At 32.0% G+C, this 16,356-nt stretch overlaps 2 protein-coding genes across 3 annotated transcripts; one reads left to right on the forward strand and one right to left on the reverse strand.

The window, feature by feature from the left end:
* Window positions 1–166: 166 nt before the first annotated feature.
* LOC108851515 (AT-hook motif nuclear-localized protein 5) lies at window positions 167–2,496 on the reverse strand. Its single transcript, XM_057009900.1, has 6 exons — window positions 1,556–2,496; window positions 1,280–1,347; window positions 1,053–1,184; window positions 803–963; window positions 436–716; window positions 167–330 (listed from the first exon to the last, which is right to left on the reverse strand). Exons 1-5 carry the CDS (start codon window positions 2,034–2,036, stop codon window positions 440–442), a joined length of 1,119 nt encoding a protein of 372 aa, XP_056865880.1. The 5' UTR covers window positions 2,037–2,496; the 3' UTR covers window positions 167–330; window positions 436–439.
* Window positions 2,497–9,082: 6,586 nt separating this feature from the next.
* LOC108848611 (uncharacterized) lies at window positions 9,083–11,403 on the forward strand. Of its 2 annotated transcripts, XM_018622013.2 has the most exons (5): window positions 9,083–9,234; window positions 9,514–9,685; window positions 9,865–9,956; window positions 10,321–10,560; window positions 10,718–11,403. In XM_018622013.2, the coding sequence occupies exons 4-5, from the start codon at window positions 10,343–10,345 to the stop codon at window positions 11,286–11,288; spliced, it is 789 nt and encodes a 262-aa protein (XP_018477515.2). In that variant the 5' UTR covers window positions 9,083–9,234; window positions 9,514–9,685; window positions 9,865–9,956; window positions 10,321–10,342; the 3' UTR covers window positions 11,289–11,403. The 2 variants fall into 2 exon arrangements, with proteins under 2 accessions (XP_018477515.2, XP_056862723.1); XM_057006743.1 differs by lacking the exons at window positions 9,083–9,234; window positions 9,514–9,685; window positions 9,865–9,956 and having other exon boundaries at window positions 9,963–10,560.
* The last annotated feature ends 4,953 nt before the right edge of the window (window positions 11,404–16,356 follow it).

Raw genomic sequence — 16,356 nt, forward strand, 5'->3', positions numbered from 1 at the left:
AATTTATTTAACAAAATCAATATACAAAGTTATTTTTATTTTTTCATGTGTTTCCTTCAACTTACAAACTACAATAACACTAGCCAGTAACTTTGAAAAAATCAAATTATGAATCACAACCAGTCAGTTAAACAAAAGAATACCAAGTTTATTAAGAAGCTTGATGTAGCCAACAATTTTTTATATGAATAAATTCCCTAGAAATAGAAAATGAGTTATGTTACAACACATCAAATGTTAAAGATAAAAGAGAAAAAAAAATTTAAGATCCTGGAATCTCTCTGGTAACATCGTAACTCCCATGAAAATCCAAAAGAAGGAAAAGGAAATCTACAACAACAACAACAACAACAACAGTAGTTTATGTACAGCACCAACGATATCTGTAAGATGCTGCAATGTTCTAATAAGTAGAGTAGTAAGAATAAGACTGACTGAATCATCCTCGTGTCAAGTCGATATCAGTGAGGTGGTTATTGTTTCTCGAGTCAGTTGTTCTGCTGCCACCACCAGATCCTGCCCATCCTGGAGAAGAGTAGTCCAGTGGCGTCTGAGCCGCCTCTGCTGCTGATTCTGTTGCTCGCGGCGGCGACGGCTGTTCACTGGCCGGCGTCTCCAGGCTCTTGTCCTTTTTGGTGGTGTCGTCTTCCTTTGACCCGTTCTCTTGCTTGATTACTTTAGCCTTTGCACTTCCGTATACAAAACTACACGCCACCACCCACAAAACGCCATCAGGAACTGAGAGAACCATTCAACCAAGAAGAATCTCTACAACGTAGATTGATACTAAAGATTGATATATACCTGAACGAGACTGGCTGCGATAAGAGTTCCAGCCGTTCCACCAATCAGAAAACCATCGTGGCGGGAGAGAGAGACACTAATACCTCCAGTTCTTGATTTAGACCCACCTTCTTCATTCACCAAGTAACATCCTTGTACACTCAGTATATCAAAATGCCCCTACACAGCAACCCCCAGAAAGAAAAAAAAAACAAAGAAGATGAAAAAAAGGAGTTTGTTTGTGAGACCAGAGAGGAATTTTTGAGAACCTGAAAAGACAGAGTAGGCGCTGATGATCCAGTTTGACGTAGCGTAAATGCAGAAGCCATTCCGGTTCCCGACATAATACAAAGAGCTCTTGGCCTCTGTTGTGAAAACGAAAGAACTTTTGAGACAATGTCCTACAAAACAAGAAGAGGAAGAAGATCATATATTAAAAGCGAACTCAGAACTCAGAATAATCTGATAGAGAATCAACGGAGAGTTAAAAATGTACCTCTCCGGCTTCAACACTGATCACGTGAGTCGCAAATGCAAATCCAGCTGAAGTGTTCATCCACTCACCTAATAAAAAACAGTTTAGCAACTTCTTAAATCAAACACAGAATCATATCTAAGCCTCTGGTGTCCTAATTTCAGCTAATCACAGGTTACAAGCAACCTAAAACACTAAAGCTCCAGTGTCTTAATTTCAGATAAAATCATAATGTCACAATCTCAATCCACTAAGAAACTTTGCTATAACTCGGATTCAAGAAATAAGAAAGCTCACCGAGATTAGCGAGACGCTGCTTTCTCCCGGTTCCTGGAGGCCGACCTCTAGCTCGTTTAGGAGCGTTAGGGTCAGAGAGTGGAGAAGAGACGTGAGGCTTCTGCAAAGATTGCATCGGAGAGAGCTCAAGATCACACCCTTCATTATTATCAGGAACATACTTCCTCGGCCGTCCTCGCTTCTTCTTAACCAACTGCTCCTCCGCAGAGTTGTGATGAGGTGGAGGTTGTTGTTGTTGCATAGTGGGAGACGGAGAAGAAGAAGAAGCCATACCCATATGAATCCCATGGCTGAAATCTTGATGGTGTCTCTGCTCGCCGCCGCCCAAGGGAAACGGATGCTGCTGCTGGAGATTAGGGTTAGACATTGGTCTGAAACCCGGCGGCGCGTGGATGGCACTCGCGGATTGAGAAGAGAAAGGTCCTCTTGGGAAGTAGAAAGGAGGAGGGAATGGTGGCATAGCTTCTCGACCTCCTTCCATGCATTTACAAAAAGAAAAAAAAAACCCTAATTGCTACCAAAGTTCCGATAGATTTTTAAAACCCTAGAATCAAGCTGGGTTTTTTGTTAAGCCCATTGTAAAATTCAAGAAAACCTTAGGGATAATATCAAAGATCTAGTTTTGAATTCTAGAAGAAGAAGAAGAAACCAAATCTTGAGAGCTCTGAGCTCTGGGATAAGTGCAGATTTGAATTCGCGGAATGTTGTGTAGTTGAAACAAGAACAGGGCTAAGAGATTAGGCAGCAGGTGAGGAAGCTGTTCCTACACTATTAAAGAGTAGGAGAAAAGGAAGAGACAACACAGAACACACCCTAGATTTTTGAATCTAGGGTTTCTGAGATGTACATCGAAGGGAAGGGCAGAAAAAGGAAGAAGATGACAGAAGAGACAAAAGTGGAGAGAGAGAGAGGGTATGTATTAAAAATATATTTTGAAAATTGAAGAGCGCTTTTGAGTTAAAGCATTCTCTGAACTGAAGGCTGAAAAGACTTGAACACCTTCTCTCTACTCTCTCTCTCTCTCTCTCTCTCTCTCTCTCTCTCTCTCCTTCTTTTCTTGTTAATTTGTAGAGAGAATTCATTAATTCTATTCATTAATTAATTTGAGACAATTTAGTAAAGAGAAGTATAATACAAGTACGCGTTTAACTCTATGCTAAATTTTCTATGCTAAAAGTATAACTCTTTGTGACGGTATGATGTATTATTAAAAAATCAATATTATTGAAACAAAAACATTTTTATCTACTTACAATAGTGTAAGTTTAACCATTATATTTAATTTAACTAATTTTCAATTATCTATACTATTAAAGCAGGATCCTATTGTCCTTTTTACTAAAAATACTCTTTTCTTTATTAACATTGCATATTTCATTAAGGGCAATCAAGTAATATTAATAACACATTTATATTGGGTCATTTTTTCTGATCCAGCCCACATCCCACATCATATCTCTCTTAGGCCATTTGGGCTGATTAAAAAATCAGATTCAATTCTTATTTTTTTCTCCAAATTCAAATAATTTTTTTTCAATCATTCTTAATATTTTGTGTAATAAACAAAAATTAATCACTTCGGGTACGGATCGGTTCTTTCGGGTATCGGGTTTTTTGGGTTTTGAAATTAAACCCCATTCGGGTATTATAAAATTTCGGATCGGGTTTGAGTCGGGTCTTTCCGGGTCCGGGTGGGTTCGGTTCTCATGCATAAGAACCTGAAAATAACCAATTAACTAAAGTATCTAAACGGGTTCGGTTATTTGTACTCAAAGTAACCAAAGTATCCGATTCAGTTCAAATTTTTGTATCTAAATTACTCAAAAGTAACCAAAAATATCAATTCTATACAATTTTTTTGGGTGAACTTTTATCCAAACTATCATATTTTATCCAAAAATACTCAAAGTATCGAAAATAACTTCTATAGCTAACTTATAATATTAATTTAAAATATTAAAATAATTATAAATATAATTATAACATATATTTTTAGATATATATTCACATTTCGGATATCTTCGGGTACTCATTCGGTTTTCAGATCGGGTCGGGTTCGGGACCGGTTCTTCGGATATAACAATTTAGAACTCATTCGGATATTTACCCCGGGTCTGATCGGGTTTGGAACCCTGATTTTCGGATCGGTTTCAGGTTGGTTCTTCGGATCCAGATATTGTGTTCAAGCCTATACTCATTTAAAATGAAATACGATAAAGAAAGATAAAAAACTTAAGTCTTTTATAAAAAAACAAATATATGAAAATATGACATTTACTAAATATTTTTCAATTTAAAAAAAAAATAAAGGAAAATAAACCCGCGCTTTGAAAGCGCGGGTGAAAATCTAGTTTTTACTTATAAACTATGTTACATGAAGATAGAATCGGGTAAATGGAAGAGGAAGTGTGTAGAAACGCATAAGCGAATTTTCTTAAAAAGATAGGAAACATGTACGTATTGGAAGTGTGTATATATATATATATATTAGAATACAATATTTGAAATAAAATTAGGACTAAAAATTATCTGATTTAAATTTAAAATAAATCATTTATTCATTTATAATAATTTTAAAATTATCTGATATTAAAACTGTGAAAATACACATAAATTAAGTTTAAAAAAAACTATTGTATTAATTATTTTAATACTTCATAAGCAACTGACACAATATATTTGAATATATCCTATATCTTTAATAAAAATCTCAATGTATAAAGATAATTTATAGTATTAGCTTTAATATTTGTATATTTATATTCTCTCTATTCATTAATATTAAAATCTAGATTTTACATGAATTAAAAATTATTATTTTATATTTTTATTAATATATGACATTATGTTTTTTCAAAAAACAAATGCATGATTACAAAACATATCGTAAGCTTCCAACGTGTTTTCTAAGGAGAATATTTTGGAAACGTTTTGAAAACGAGATTCTATAAGCTTCCACAAGGTTCTGATTTCGATTCTGATTCTGAAGCGGGAAGCGGACGTCCAGCGAAGCTTCCGGGTAACATATAACTAACTTACTTATAAAATATATATCAAGTCTAAAATTAAGGAACTAAATAACTAATCTATTATTTTTAGACTAATAAATCCAATTTATATTATATTAAACTTAAGTAACTAACTAATTATATTATATTTATTAATATAATGAGTAATGATCTATGCTTACTAACTTAGCATTCCTTATATACGTATATGAATCGTTGATTCTCAAATCTATTTATCTTTTTAGTATGCAATATCTTAAATATTGATTCATTACGCTTACAATGCACTTAGTAGGCGTCATGGATTGCTGACCACAATGCATACTTTTGTCATCGGTTTTTTTTTGATGAAATTTTAAATTTATTGATCATCGAGAAAAAGAATTATATGAACAAAGAATAGGTTTAGCTACTGCAATGCTACAGCAAAAGAACTCAATATGAGCAGAAAACCATATCTGCATTAAACCATACAGCTTTGGCTTCAAATAGTACTTTTTCGACGAGATTATGTTCTTTATAGTCCTCTCTATCAACCGAGCTAGCTGGTCTACCGTTTTTATAGATCCATTGCGTCTTCTATCATTACTCTCCCACCAGATAAAGTAAATCGCAGTCTGCAATACCAGTTTTTGTCATCGGTTTTGCTTCATTCGCAGACCTTTATGAGTCCAACCCATTCTTCTCACATATCTTTCTTGAGGCAAAAGACGGTATCATCAGCAACTACTATGTGCATGACTAATTTCTTTTTTGTGGAGTACATTTATGTATTCCTGATTGCAGTCTCCGGTTGCAGATAATCACTTAACTTCATAATGAAGGCCACGTAGGTCAAGATCAATCACTCCATCTTGTCACAACATCCTATTTTTGGCCAACATTGAGACGTGACGTGCAAATATTTGTCGAATGTTACAGGATTTGCTAGCAGGCGAAACGTAAATCAACTAATGCAGGCTTGTACTTGCCTCTTCATGTTCCAACACAGCCATGGACATACGTCAGCATTGACTGTCTTTGGCTTACTACGAACACAACATTGACATGATTCCATCTTTGTGGTTGTTGATCGTTTCTCTGAAATATCACATTTTAAAACTATGTACTTATATTTTTCATTATTTATTAATAATAAATTTATCTATCTATTTAATAAATTTAGAATACAATATGTTTTGAAAGCCATGTAGTTATATTTTTCATTATTTATTAGTAATATATAAAAAGTAAAAACCACATAAAAGAGTTATTTATATCATATAATTAAAATATAAACTAGTATGTAAATATATTAGATATATGCAGTAATAATAATTATTATTCAGTTGAATAGAGAAAAAACACAATAATTTTTAAAACTACTTGCTTATACTTTTCATTATTTATTAGTAACAAATTTAAGTATCTATTAAATAAATTTAGAATAAAATATTGTTTGAAAGCTTTGTAGTTATATTTTAAATTATTTATTAGTAATATCTAAAAATTAAAATCCACATAAAAGAGTTGTTTACATAATAAATAATTAAAATATAAATTAGTATCTAAATATATTATTTTATAGATATTTCATATAAATAATATCCCAATGGAAATTGAATACATAAATGTTGAAGAATATAAAGTATATAACAGCAAATTTTAAACAGCATATATAACATTTTTATCATACATTAAAATTTTGGTCCACGAAAAACTATATAAAATATATTTGTGCGGACGGGCAGGTCATATTCTAAAAATCTTAATGAAATGGTTGACAATTCAAAACTAAAATAAAATTACTAAATATTAACTATAAAATTATTATGTTTAGAAATTTCATAATAAACAATTATTTAATAAATTTAAATTATAAAATATATACTAACATTTATATAAAATCAATATTTATTTGTAAATATGTAAAAAACACATGACGTTTGAATTAAAACGCCTCAATACCACTAAAATAGTAGTTTTACTCTTTTTAATTATTCAAGTAAATATAATAATATATTGTTAGCAATATGGCCTTTCGGATACCTGTTCAAATATGAATCGTTTTTCAGGTATTAGAATTTTTTAATTTTGAAATTAGACTCCGTTCGAGTATTATAAATTTTTTTGGTGACTTTTGAGTCGGATCCTCCTGGTTCGAGTGGGTTCAATTATGATGTATTGAAACTTAAAAATATCCAAATAACTAATCTATCTAAAATTTTATATATTCTTACCAAAAATAACCAAATTAACCGATTTGGTTCAGATATTTTGTATCTAAACTAAAAATAACCTAAAAATTAATAATAACAAAAAGTAAACATATTATCAGTTTTGGTTCGAATTCGATTATGATGTGTATGAACCTAAAATGTTCAAATAACCAATATACATTTAGTTATATAATGACATATCTAAAAATATATGATAAAATTATGAAAAAAAAATATCAATTTTAGAAAAATCAAAACCCGCACAGATGTGCAGATCAACCTCTAGTTATGATTTTAAGTTTAACTAGATTCTAACCCGCCCGACTGGGCGGGTGATATTTTTTCAACAATATACCATTTATAATTTCTTCTGTTTTGGATATGTCGTAAAACTATTTTGTACGTGTTTCTATATGTTAGAGTGTGTTCATTTTGTATCCTTGTTTGATATATAATAGATAGCGACATCCTTTTTTAAACGGATCATCTATTCTATTAAATTTATTAATACAATTTATTAACTTGTATGATTATCTAAATGACCACAATAAAAATATATCTAAAATACAAATTTATATTAGTTTTTGGATTTTCATTTTAATCACATTATATTGGTTTATCTTATTGACATTCTTTTATAAATGTTATTTTATCGATTTTTTTTACAAAACATAGAAATATAGAAAACATTATTAATGAAATTACCACTAATGGAGAATTATATATATGTATATAGCATAATATAGTATATCTTATAAGAAAGATATAAAAATTTGTTAACAATTGGTCCATTTAAAGGAGAAACAAAATTAAAATTTTAATACTTTTAATTAGTTGTTAGGGAAAGAAAATAATAAATTACAATAACAATCTTCTCTATTAAAAGAGAAGTACAGATTTTATCTACCATTTAAAAGTTACATTGGACCATTTCCTAGTAATCACAACTGATATTTATCTATTTGCATAATAATATCATAACAATAATTGTTATTGTAATTTATTTATAAATATATAACTAACATTTTAAAGATATGATTCACATTTTAATGTTATATATTGCACGACTCTATAATCTTATTGTTTGAGGTTTTTTATTCATCATAATTAATATATAGTGATATAGTGATTTGTTGTATGCATTAAACTTTGTTATTATACATACTATACATTTTTGAATTCGGTATAATAAGTTCATAATTTGAAATAATTAAATAGATAATTACATACAAAATATGTTTTTCTAATTTCGACAGTTTGTATACAATACATTTTAAATTTTATTTAGTTATACTATAGAATGATGTTGTTTAGAATAATTTATGTTTTCATATTTTATTTAAAAATATACTTTAGCATTTACCATTTTAGTATATTGCATGATTTTATAATTAAATATATTATTCTCCTTAAGTAGTCCTGCACTATTATTTAATAAATTTATGCATATATAGTATTATTTTAGGGAAAAAATAATAAATTACAATAACAATTATTGTTATGATATTATTATGCAAATAGATAAATATCAGTTGTGATTTCTAGAAAATGGTCCAATGTAACTTTTAAATGGTAGATAAAATCTGTACATCTTTTAATAGAGAAGATGATCATTTCATTTCTGTAATAAAACCCTTGTTGTCATTTTAGCCTTATAGACAATATTTATGTTTACTTATCAATCGTTTTATTCTTTAATAAATTATTTTTATTATCATAGAGAATTTCTTTAAGAGGTGTTATTTAATTAATGAATTCAGTGGAAATGAATGTAATTCAAATTTTAATTGAAATTGGATGTTATTGGATCAAGTATTTATAAGAAACAATTTAAATCACATGTTATTCAATATCCATGAGATTTTATTAAAATCTAGTTTTAATGGAAATTGATGTACTTTTTACATGAAAAAATAACACTAAATAAAATCTCACACATTTTGTTTGAGTTTTTGACTTTCTTCATATATGTTTTCCCTCTTTATGGTTTTTCTACGACGGCAAAGAATTTAACCAGGAAATTTTTTTATATGGGTTAGTGATATGATTTCATATTGGGCTCCGATATGGGCCTGGAAATTAAAGAAGAAGATTAAGCCCAAAGCATTTCTCTTTAGTTTAATTACCATTGATGTCGCTGCCGTTCGTTTCCTTGTCGCACTTATCTGCGACCAAACGCAGTGACATACCGCAGCGATCTGCGTTTGAAAATTTGAGACGCTGTAATTTTTAGCGACTAGGGGACATACCCTGCGACCAGACGTGGTAAACTACAGAAATGCACTTTCTGTTTGTGATAATCACAAAATAACCCAACCCTAAATTAACCTTTTCTCCTCTTCTGATTTACCGTCGGCAAAAAAAATCTGCATATCTAATGCCTACCTCTTTTCTTAAAACTTCAATTCACCGTTTTAAGTAGCAGCTCATTCTCTAATCGAACCATTTCCGTCGGATCCATCGCTTTCCGAAGGTTTGCTCTCCACCCTCCTTTCTCTATCCTCTCATATTTTCAGAATAATGATTATGATTTGTCTCTGAGTTTTACTTTTATGCTTATAAAGATGACGATTGTTATGGAAAATCTCAATTTATATTCCTCTGAAAATTTATATTTCAATTTGATCTTTGTACAAAGCGTTATGTGAATTTGATATGTGTATTGTTTATGGCTGCTGTACATAATAAATAAAGTGATCAATTTTACAACTATCGTATTATCATTATGATGCTTTTCAATTTTCTTTTTTAGGTTTGGAAGTGGACAACAACAAGTCAAGAACAATGTCGCAGCTACTAATTGTGTGACTAAGAAACGAACATAACCTGAGTCGCACTCTCAGGTCGCTGGTCGCGGGTCGCTGCGACCGGGAAAAGAACAGGACCGTCATTACCACTTTCGTTCTGTATTTGTGTTTCGAAAGGTGAGTTGATTCTCCAGTAATCAAATCTCTTTTTTCGAGGCCAAAACCCAGATAATCAGAAACCATACCAAAACCCAGATAATCAAACTCAGAGCTGTTCGTGCCATAGCTTATGTTCTCTCTTGATCTCTCTCTTGATCTCTCTCTCTCTCTGAGTATCCTGGTGCAATCTGTGGCAGCTCTAGGTATTTTCGCTTCTGGATTTGAAGCTGGAGTTCAAGCCGCCATAATATTCTCTCATCTGTTTCGTCTCTTTAGTAATAACGAAAAGGTACGAACTTTGAATTTTTAAAAACAGATTCGAATTGAACTAGAAAGTATTGTGGAGGTCTTGATTTAAAAGCTATTATGATCTCTAGATTAGGCTCTGTGATCTTGTAAGTGGTAGGAATTGTGGATGAGAAGGTTTCGCGTTTGATTTAAACAAATTGGATTTTATTAGGCAACTCTGTAACTCATAAGCTTTCTTTTTTAAAATTAATTAATGAATTTTAATAGATAGAGATACTCCTTATTACGATGATAATTGCTTACAAAGTGAGAAGGTTTAGGGCCCAACAACTTTGCGGGCTTTAATGAATATTGTAACAAACCCTAATTTTTCTCAATTTCTCCTTCCTGCAAAATCCAACAAGAACTGAGCAAGAACGCGGAGAGATGGGGAAACGGGGAGGAGCTAACAAGCTTACAAAAGCTCAAGGAGGACCTAATCTCAAGTCTGTGCTCAGACACGAGCACTTGAAGAATCTCGCTCTCTGGTCTACCGGCGGAGATTCTCCCATCCCGTCCTTAGCTACTTTCTTCGGTCGGCGTCTCGCAGCCGATGGACAAGCTTCCGACATTCCTCACGATCCTGACCTCTTCTCTTGTCAAAGGTATTAACTATGAACATTAATCCAAAACGATTTGTCTTTCAAAGACATTTGAATAGTAGCTTTTGTCTTACTTCTTGTTTGTCTGATTTTCTATTTAGGTACCATTGCTTTTTTTTTTGTTCTCATTAGGGAATATGTTTTTGTTTCTCTCGTGTAGGTGTGAGACTGTTCTTCAGCCTGGCTTCAATTGTAATGTTAGAATCGACAAGGTTTCGGCTAATAAGAAGAAACACATGAGGAGAAGGTACAAGAAGAAGCCTAACATGTTTCTGCCTCAGAACAATGTAGTTTACTACTGCAACTTGTGTTCTCACCGTAATCTCAAGAGAGGTACTACAAAAGGTCAGATGAAAGACATGTACCCGCCCAAGCCGAAAACAACTCGTCCACGTCCCAAGATTGATAAAGAGGTGACGGTGGTGGTAGCGCCTCAAGAAATCCAACTTCCTTGTTCACCTGAAAGAAGAGTTGAGAATGTTAGTGTTGTGGTGAATACACCAAGGCCAATGCTTACACTGGAGAGAGAGAAGAGAATAAGGAAATCCAAAAGTAAGAAACCAGTTGAGCCGGAAAGTGTTCCTGAGAAAAAAGCAACAGTTGGTGGTGTTGGTGGAGGATCGAATAAGAGGAAGAGAAAAGCATGGACAAGTATGAAGGAGTTGTCTGAGACTACTACAACAAACAAGGGTTCCAGTTCTGTAAACTTTAAAATACCCCTTCTCTTGTGATTTTCTTCTATGTGATATCTGACCCAACACTAAGTGAAGTTTTTCGAATTAGCCCTATCTTGTCTTTGTTTTCATCTTCTACATCTATATTTGTTACTTTTATTTTTAGTGTAAATGACACTGACACAGACTAATCAAATACATGTCCTAGTCAGTATAACGGGCTCGAGTAATAGATTTTGTGGCTGTGAGTTAGCTGTGAGAAAAATGAAAACTGTCCAGTGCACTCATACTTACTAATCAATCCCAATATGTTGTCAATATAAAACTCATTTTTGATTTGAAAAACGGAGTGTATGGAGTACATATTTGTATTAGTGACACTAACACAGACTGGTTAATTACATCAGCAGAACAAGCTGTCAATATGAAGCTCAATTATGATCTGAGATACAGTGTTATAGGTCATCATTAACTACGTTGTACTGGTTTTAAGATCATTGCATTGCGTTCATCATATATTTCACATATTTATTGGTTTCAATTTCACAGTTAACTAGGATAAGACATGCGCCTTGCGCAGGGTGAATATATATAAAAAATATTTAAAAAATATTGTATGAAAAAAAAATGTATATTCTTGATCGAATTAATATTTTTGGTCCTTAAACAGTTTTTTTTAAACCTTTTATGGTAATTATATAATTTGTTTATTGCTGAGCTGATCTCATTTTAAAAATATTTTAGGTTAAAAAATCACTTATCGCATAAGAACATAACGTTTACGCGGAAAAAATCTCAAACCTACTATTTGGTTATAATGAAACTATGCCAGATCTGTTTTATATCTTGATTTAGCAATTTGAAAGTTAATTATGGCTATAGGAAGTTTACGTTCACGTGTCAATCCTATCTATCTTCAATATTTTTCTCTTTTATGTCGTTTTCATATTGGTTATTGGTCAATATAAATATTGATTTTGAAGTTTATTCTCATTTTATTCTTTTTGACCTGAGATTTAGAAATGTTTAAGATCTAAAATTATTAAAGAGATAGGTTAAAATATGCGTCTTGTGCAGAATAAATATTTTATATTTATTATTTATTTTATGTTCTTTGCATATTACGAAATAATAAAATAATAATTATATTAAATAACTAAGAAATCAGTTACTATTATGTAATAAATTGGGGTGCACATATAAAACGATTACTCTTGTTTCGTAATATGCAAAGAATGTTTAGATATTTCAATAATTTATAATCATTTAAAAATGTGAATAATTTACACCAAAGAATTGTTTTTAAATGTGGAATGTTTAGCTATTTCAATAATTTATAATCATTAAAAAAAACAATGAAGATTTCAAAATTAAAATATTAACTTTTCAATATACCTCTAATGCAAATATCAAAATATAAGTATGTATTTTCATATGATGTAACACCTATTAAATAAAATTATTTATTCATATGATTTTATAATCATTGTATCTTATTACATAAAAATTTAAACCTTGATCACAAAAATTTATGCGAGACTTTAAACAGTTGTAGTAATTTATACTCGTTTAAAGAAATCAAAATACAACATATAAAAAATCTTAATTTTTATTATATGATTAATGTAATTGTATAATTTATTTTAATAATAAATAATTAAACAAAATGATAGAAGATTTAGGGTTTATAGTTTAGACTTTAGGGTTTAGGGTTTAGAATATTGAATTTAGGGTATACAGTTTAGGGTTTAGGGTTTAGAGTTGAAGATTTTGGGTTTAGGGTTTATAATTGGAGGTTTAGAATTTAGAATTTGAGATTAGAATTTTGAAAATCATATAAAAACAAAGATATAAGAGTATTTACCATTTTAATAAATAATGTATTTTTGAAAATGTGTCTTTAATGGTGGTAAAGATGAATAATGGTACTTTGAAAGTGGTGTTTTTGAAAATTCCCCTAGAAAATATATAGATTGTTAGCAAATATTTATTATTTAAAATCATTAATTGTCATATATATTTTAATCACATCTGGGGTTCTACATGATCTTGGACGATTCGACTCATTCTCTTTTAATATGGTAAATCTTGGATTATATAATTTGGAACATACTATATCAATCAAGATGCTCTGATTCTGTAATTACAATGAAAAAATATAACGATTATATAATTTACTCAAATTAGTCGTTACTAATACTACAAAGATACGATGCTATTGATGATGTTGATGAGAGATTTGCTGCTACTACAAAAGAACAAAGGAGAAGTAGAACATACTTTTTGTTGTAAAACTAAGTGAGGAAACGTGTTTCTATTATTAATCTCGACCAGGGGTCTTACATATATATATACATCAGGTCGTGTTTATCCTAAGTGGATAAGTACAACAGTCGATAAGTATTATCTCCTGCGGTCGGTACGGTCCTGGTCGGTCCGGTTATGTCGATCACAATCTGGTACATAACACTCTCCCTTGATCGACACATCCGGTACTGGTTCGTTGCATGCTTAATGTTGCCTCATTAAAACCTCTCATGGAAAACCCTAAAACCAATGTGGCAAAATGGGAAACCATGGACAGGAAAAAGAGTACAACATATGAACTCCCCCTGATGAATGCATCACTGTAGTAGACGCATTCCATCTGGTATCCGAGTCTTCCTGAACGTTGAAGCTGCATGTGACTTGGTGAAGATGATCAACTGGGTTCTCCTTGAATGAACTAGTGAATGTTGGACGTCTTGATGTCTTTGGAACTCCATAAAGATGTGGTCAGGATGTACATCTTTGCTGCTGATCACTCCATGTCTTGGTCGGACTGATGGCGCTTCGAACGATGCTCGGATGGACTTTATAGTCTGCAATAAAACTTTATTTGCAGGTCCTTTTCATGTCCAACGGATATACTTTGGTTATATGGCTTTATCAAAACGTGGACATTCAATATATATTGAGTCTTCTGACCCAAACACATACGAACCACTTCTCTTTATATCTTTTGCCCATTTGGACTTATTTCTCTTCGTATGTGCCAATTGTTTTATCCATTGTAGTCAGTCTTTCTTTATTTCCTTTTGTCGATCAATGTTATGTTATAGACCTTGTCTATACACGTCCATTACCATGAGTGTCTAAGGTAAAACCATAAATAATTATTTGCTGCAATGGAACTCATCAAACTATGAATTCGCAGTCAAATGCACTCATGTCTTTTATACATAGCTATCGATCTTTTCTTGCCTTTAGGAATACTATATTTATTAAGCCACGACCAGGTATTCTTCTGGTCACTATCTTAGATTATGGTTCTCACTTTAGGCGTGCTGACTTAATCATTCACACACTCACACGGCTATGATTTTTCTGCAGTTTTACCATATGTAAGACATAGCCTGTTTAATCAATTGATAACTTGTATCATTGAAATCATTGAACCTCTCTTTAGGTTGGTTTGTTATAAACATAACACAAGGAATTATAATATCCTCTATAGGGATATATGGACTGGTTGTACTAATTATTTTCTTAGTCTATCATTCGCAGCTGCCTTGTTTCAGTCCATGAATAGCTTAGGAACAAAACTATTCTATGAGAATTTCTTCTCATCTTTTTGATACTTTTATCATTTCTTTATCCAGTGATCAATATGCTACTTACTACATTTCTTTCTACTTATATCCAGACCTTTTCGAATTTGTAGTAGCATCCACCACGTAGGAGTATATCTCCTTATAATCTGTTCCTTTGGTCTCTGTGAGTATCCTTGTGTAATCAAGCCATTCCTTGAATACTTTAAATAGGAATATGAACACCTTAGTCCATGTCTCACGATTTCTTTTCCTTTCCCACACAAGACCTATTTTTCACTGGTTTTATCTTATCAGATGGTGTTTCTATATATGGCCAATACACCCATCTCTTTTATAGATTCTTTGAATCTTTCTTAAACCCCCACAGTTTCTTTTAGTCTATGAATGCATTCTTGTATTCTCGTGGGTTTTGATCCTCGCTTATATCTTTTAAACTCAAGTGCTATTTTCTTATGCATCTTTATCTTTTGTGTATGTATGTGTCGACACTTCTTTTATAGTGTTTCATTGTGTTCCAGACATGAACTAATCGATTAGAGATTTCATTCTTACTAAGAACCTTTATTACCTTGCAGTTTGGCGTCCCAAACTACATGGTCTGGTACCTTAGATGTTAGCTGCGCAGCCTTATCTCAATGTCTGGTCTGGTTTCCCTTATGACCTCAGATATGTCATTTCTATGCACCTTTCTTTTCATTTCCGAGGTTCCTTATCTTATGGAACATATTGGTCTATCTTTAGACTCTATAGCAACTTGATTATGTCTCTTCTAGGACATTAATTTCGTGGTGCTTAAGCTGGTATGACTTAGTCATTCTTTTTCTTTTCTTTTCGGGTCTAATCTGTCTGGCATTCTTTTAGCTAGCTTTGTATGATCTTTCTTTGGACGTCTTAAATCATATTCTCTGGTCCGAGGATCTTGCCAAGACAAGGATGGTTGATACCATTCCATTTCTTTATACTTGTACCAGCTTATTTCTTTCTCCCCCTGATGTTGGATAGTCGGATTTAATCATGCAATCCGTAAACCTGGCCTTAATCTGATCACCCATATTTGGCTCAAGGTTTCTTATAAAATCGTGGGAGAAAGTATTCTCATATCCAACATATATTCCCAATCTTATCTCATCTTCTTATGAGGTTCCATCCTAGACGGCACATATTATTGTGGTGGTATATACATAATCTCTTAGGATGGTCTATGTCTGGATCATGACCCTTTATCATTCTTAGATGGGAATATCTATGCTCACTTTATATGGCCTGATGCATATTTTTATTACATGTAAATCCATGTGTTCCCAAGCATTAGCTAGTGATCTTTGTATCACAAAGAATTCGGCCAAGTTCTATCATGGTCATAGACCATGTCACTCGAATTTTTAGTGTTGTTCATGGACCACGGGAGTGTCATTTCTCCCCCTCATGAACATGCTATAAATCTTTTAGATGCTTGGAACATTATAGCCTATTGAGTTTCCCTTGTGTACATGTTACACAACGTGAGATTCTATGGGATAACTCTTTTGTGC

Source organism: Raphanus sativus, chromosome 4 (genome assembly GCF_000801105.2).
Source record: "Raphanus sativus cultivar WK10039 chromosome 4, ASM80110v3, whole genome shotgun sequence".
Taxonomy (NCBI): domain Eukaryota; kingdom Viridiplantae; phylum Streptophyta; class Magnoliopsida; order Brassicales; family Brassicaceae; genus Raphanus; species Raphanus sativus.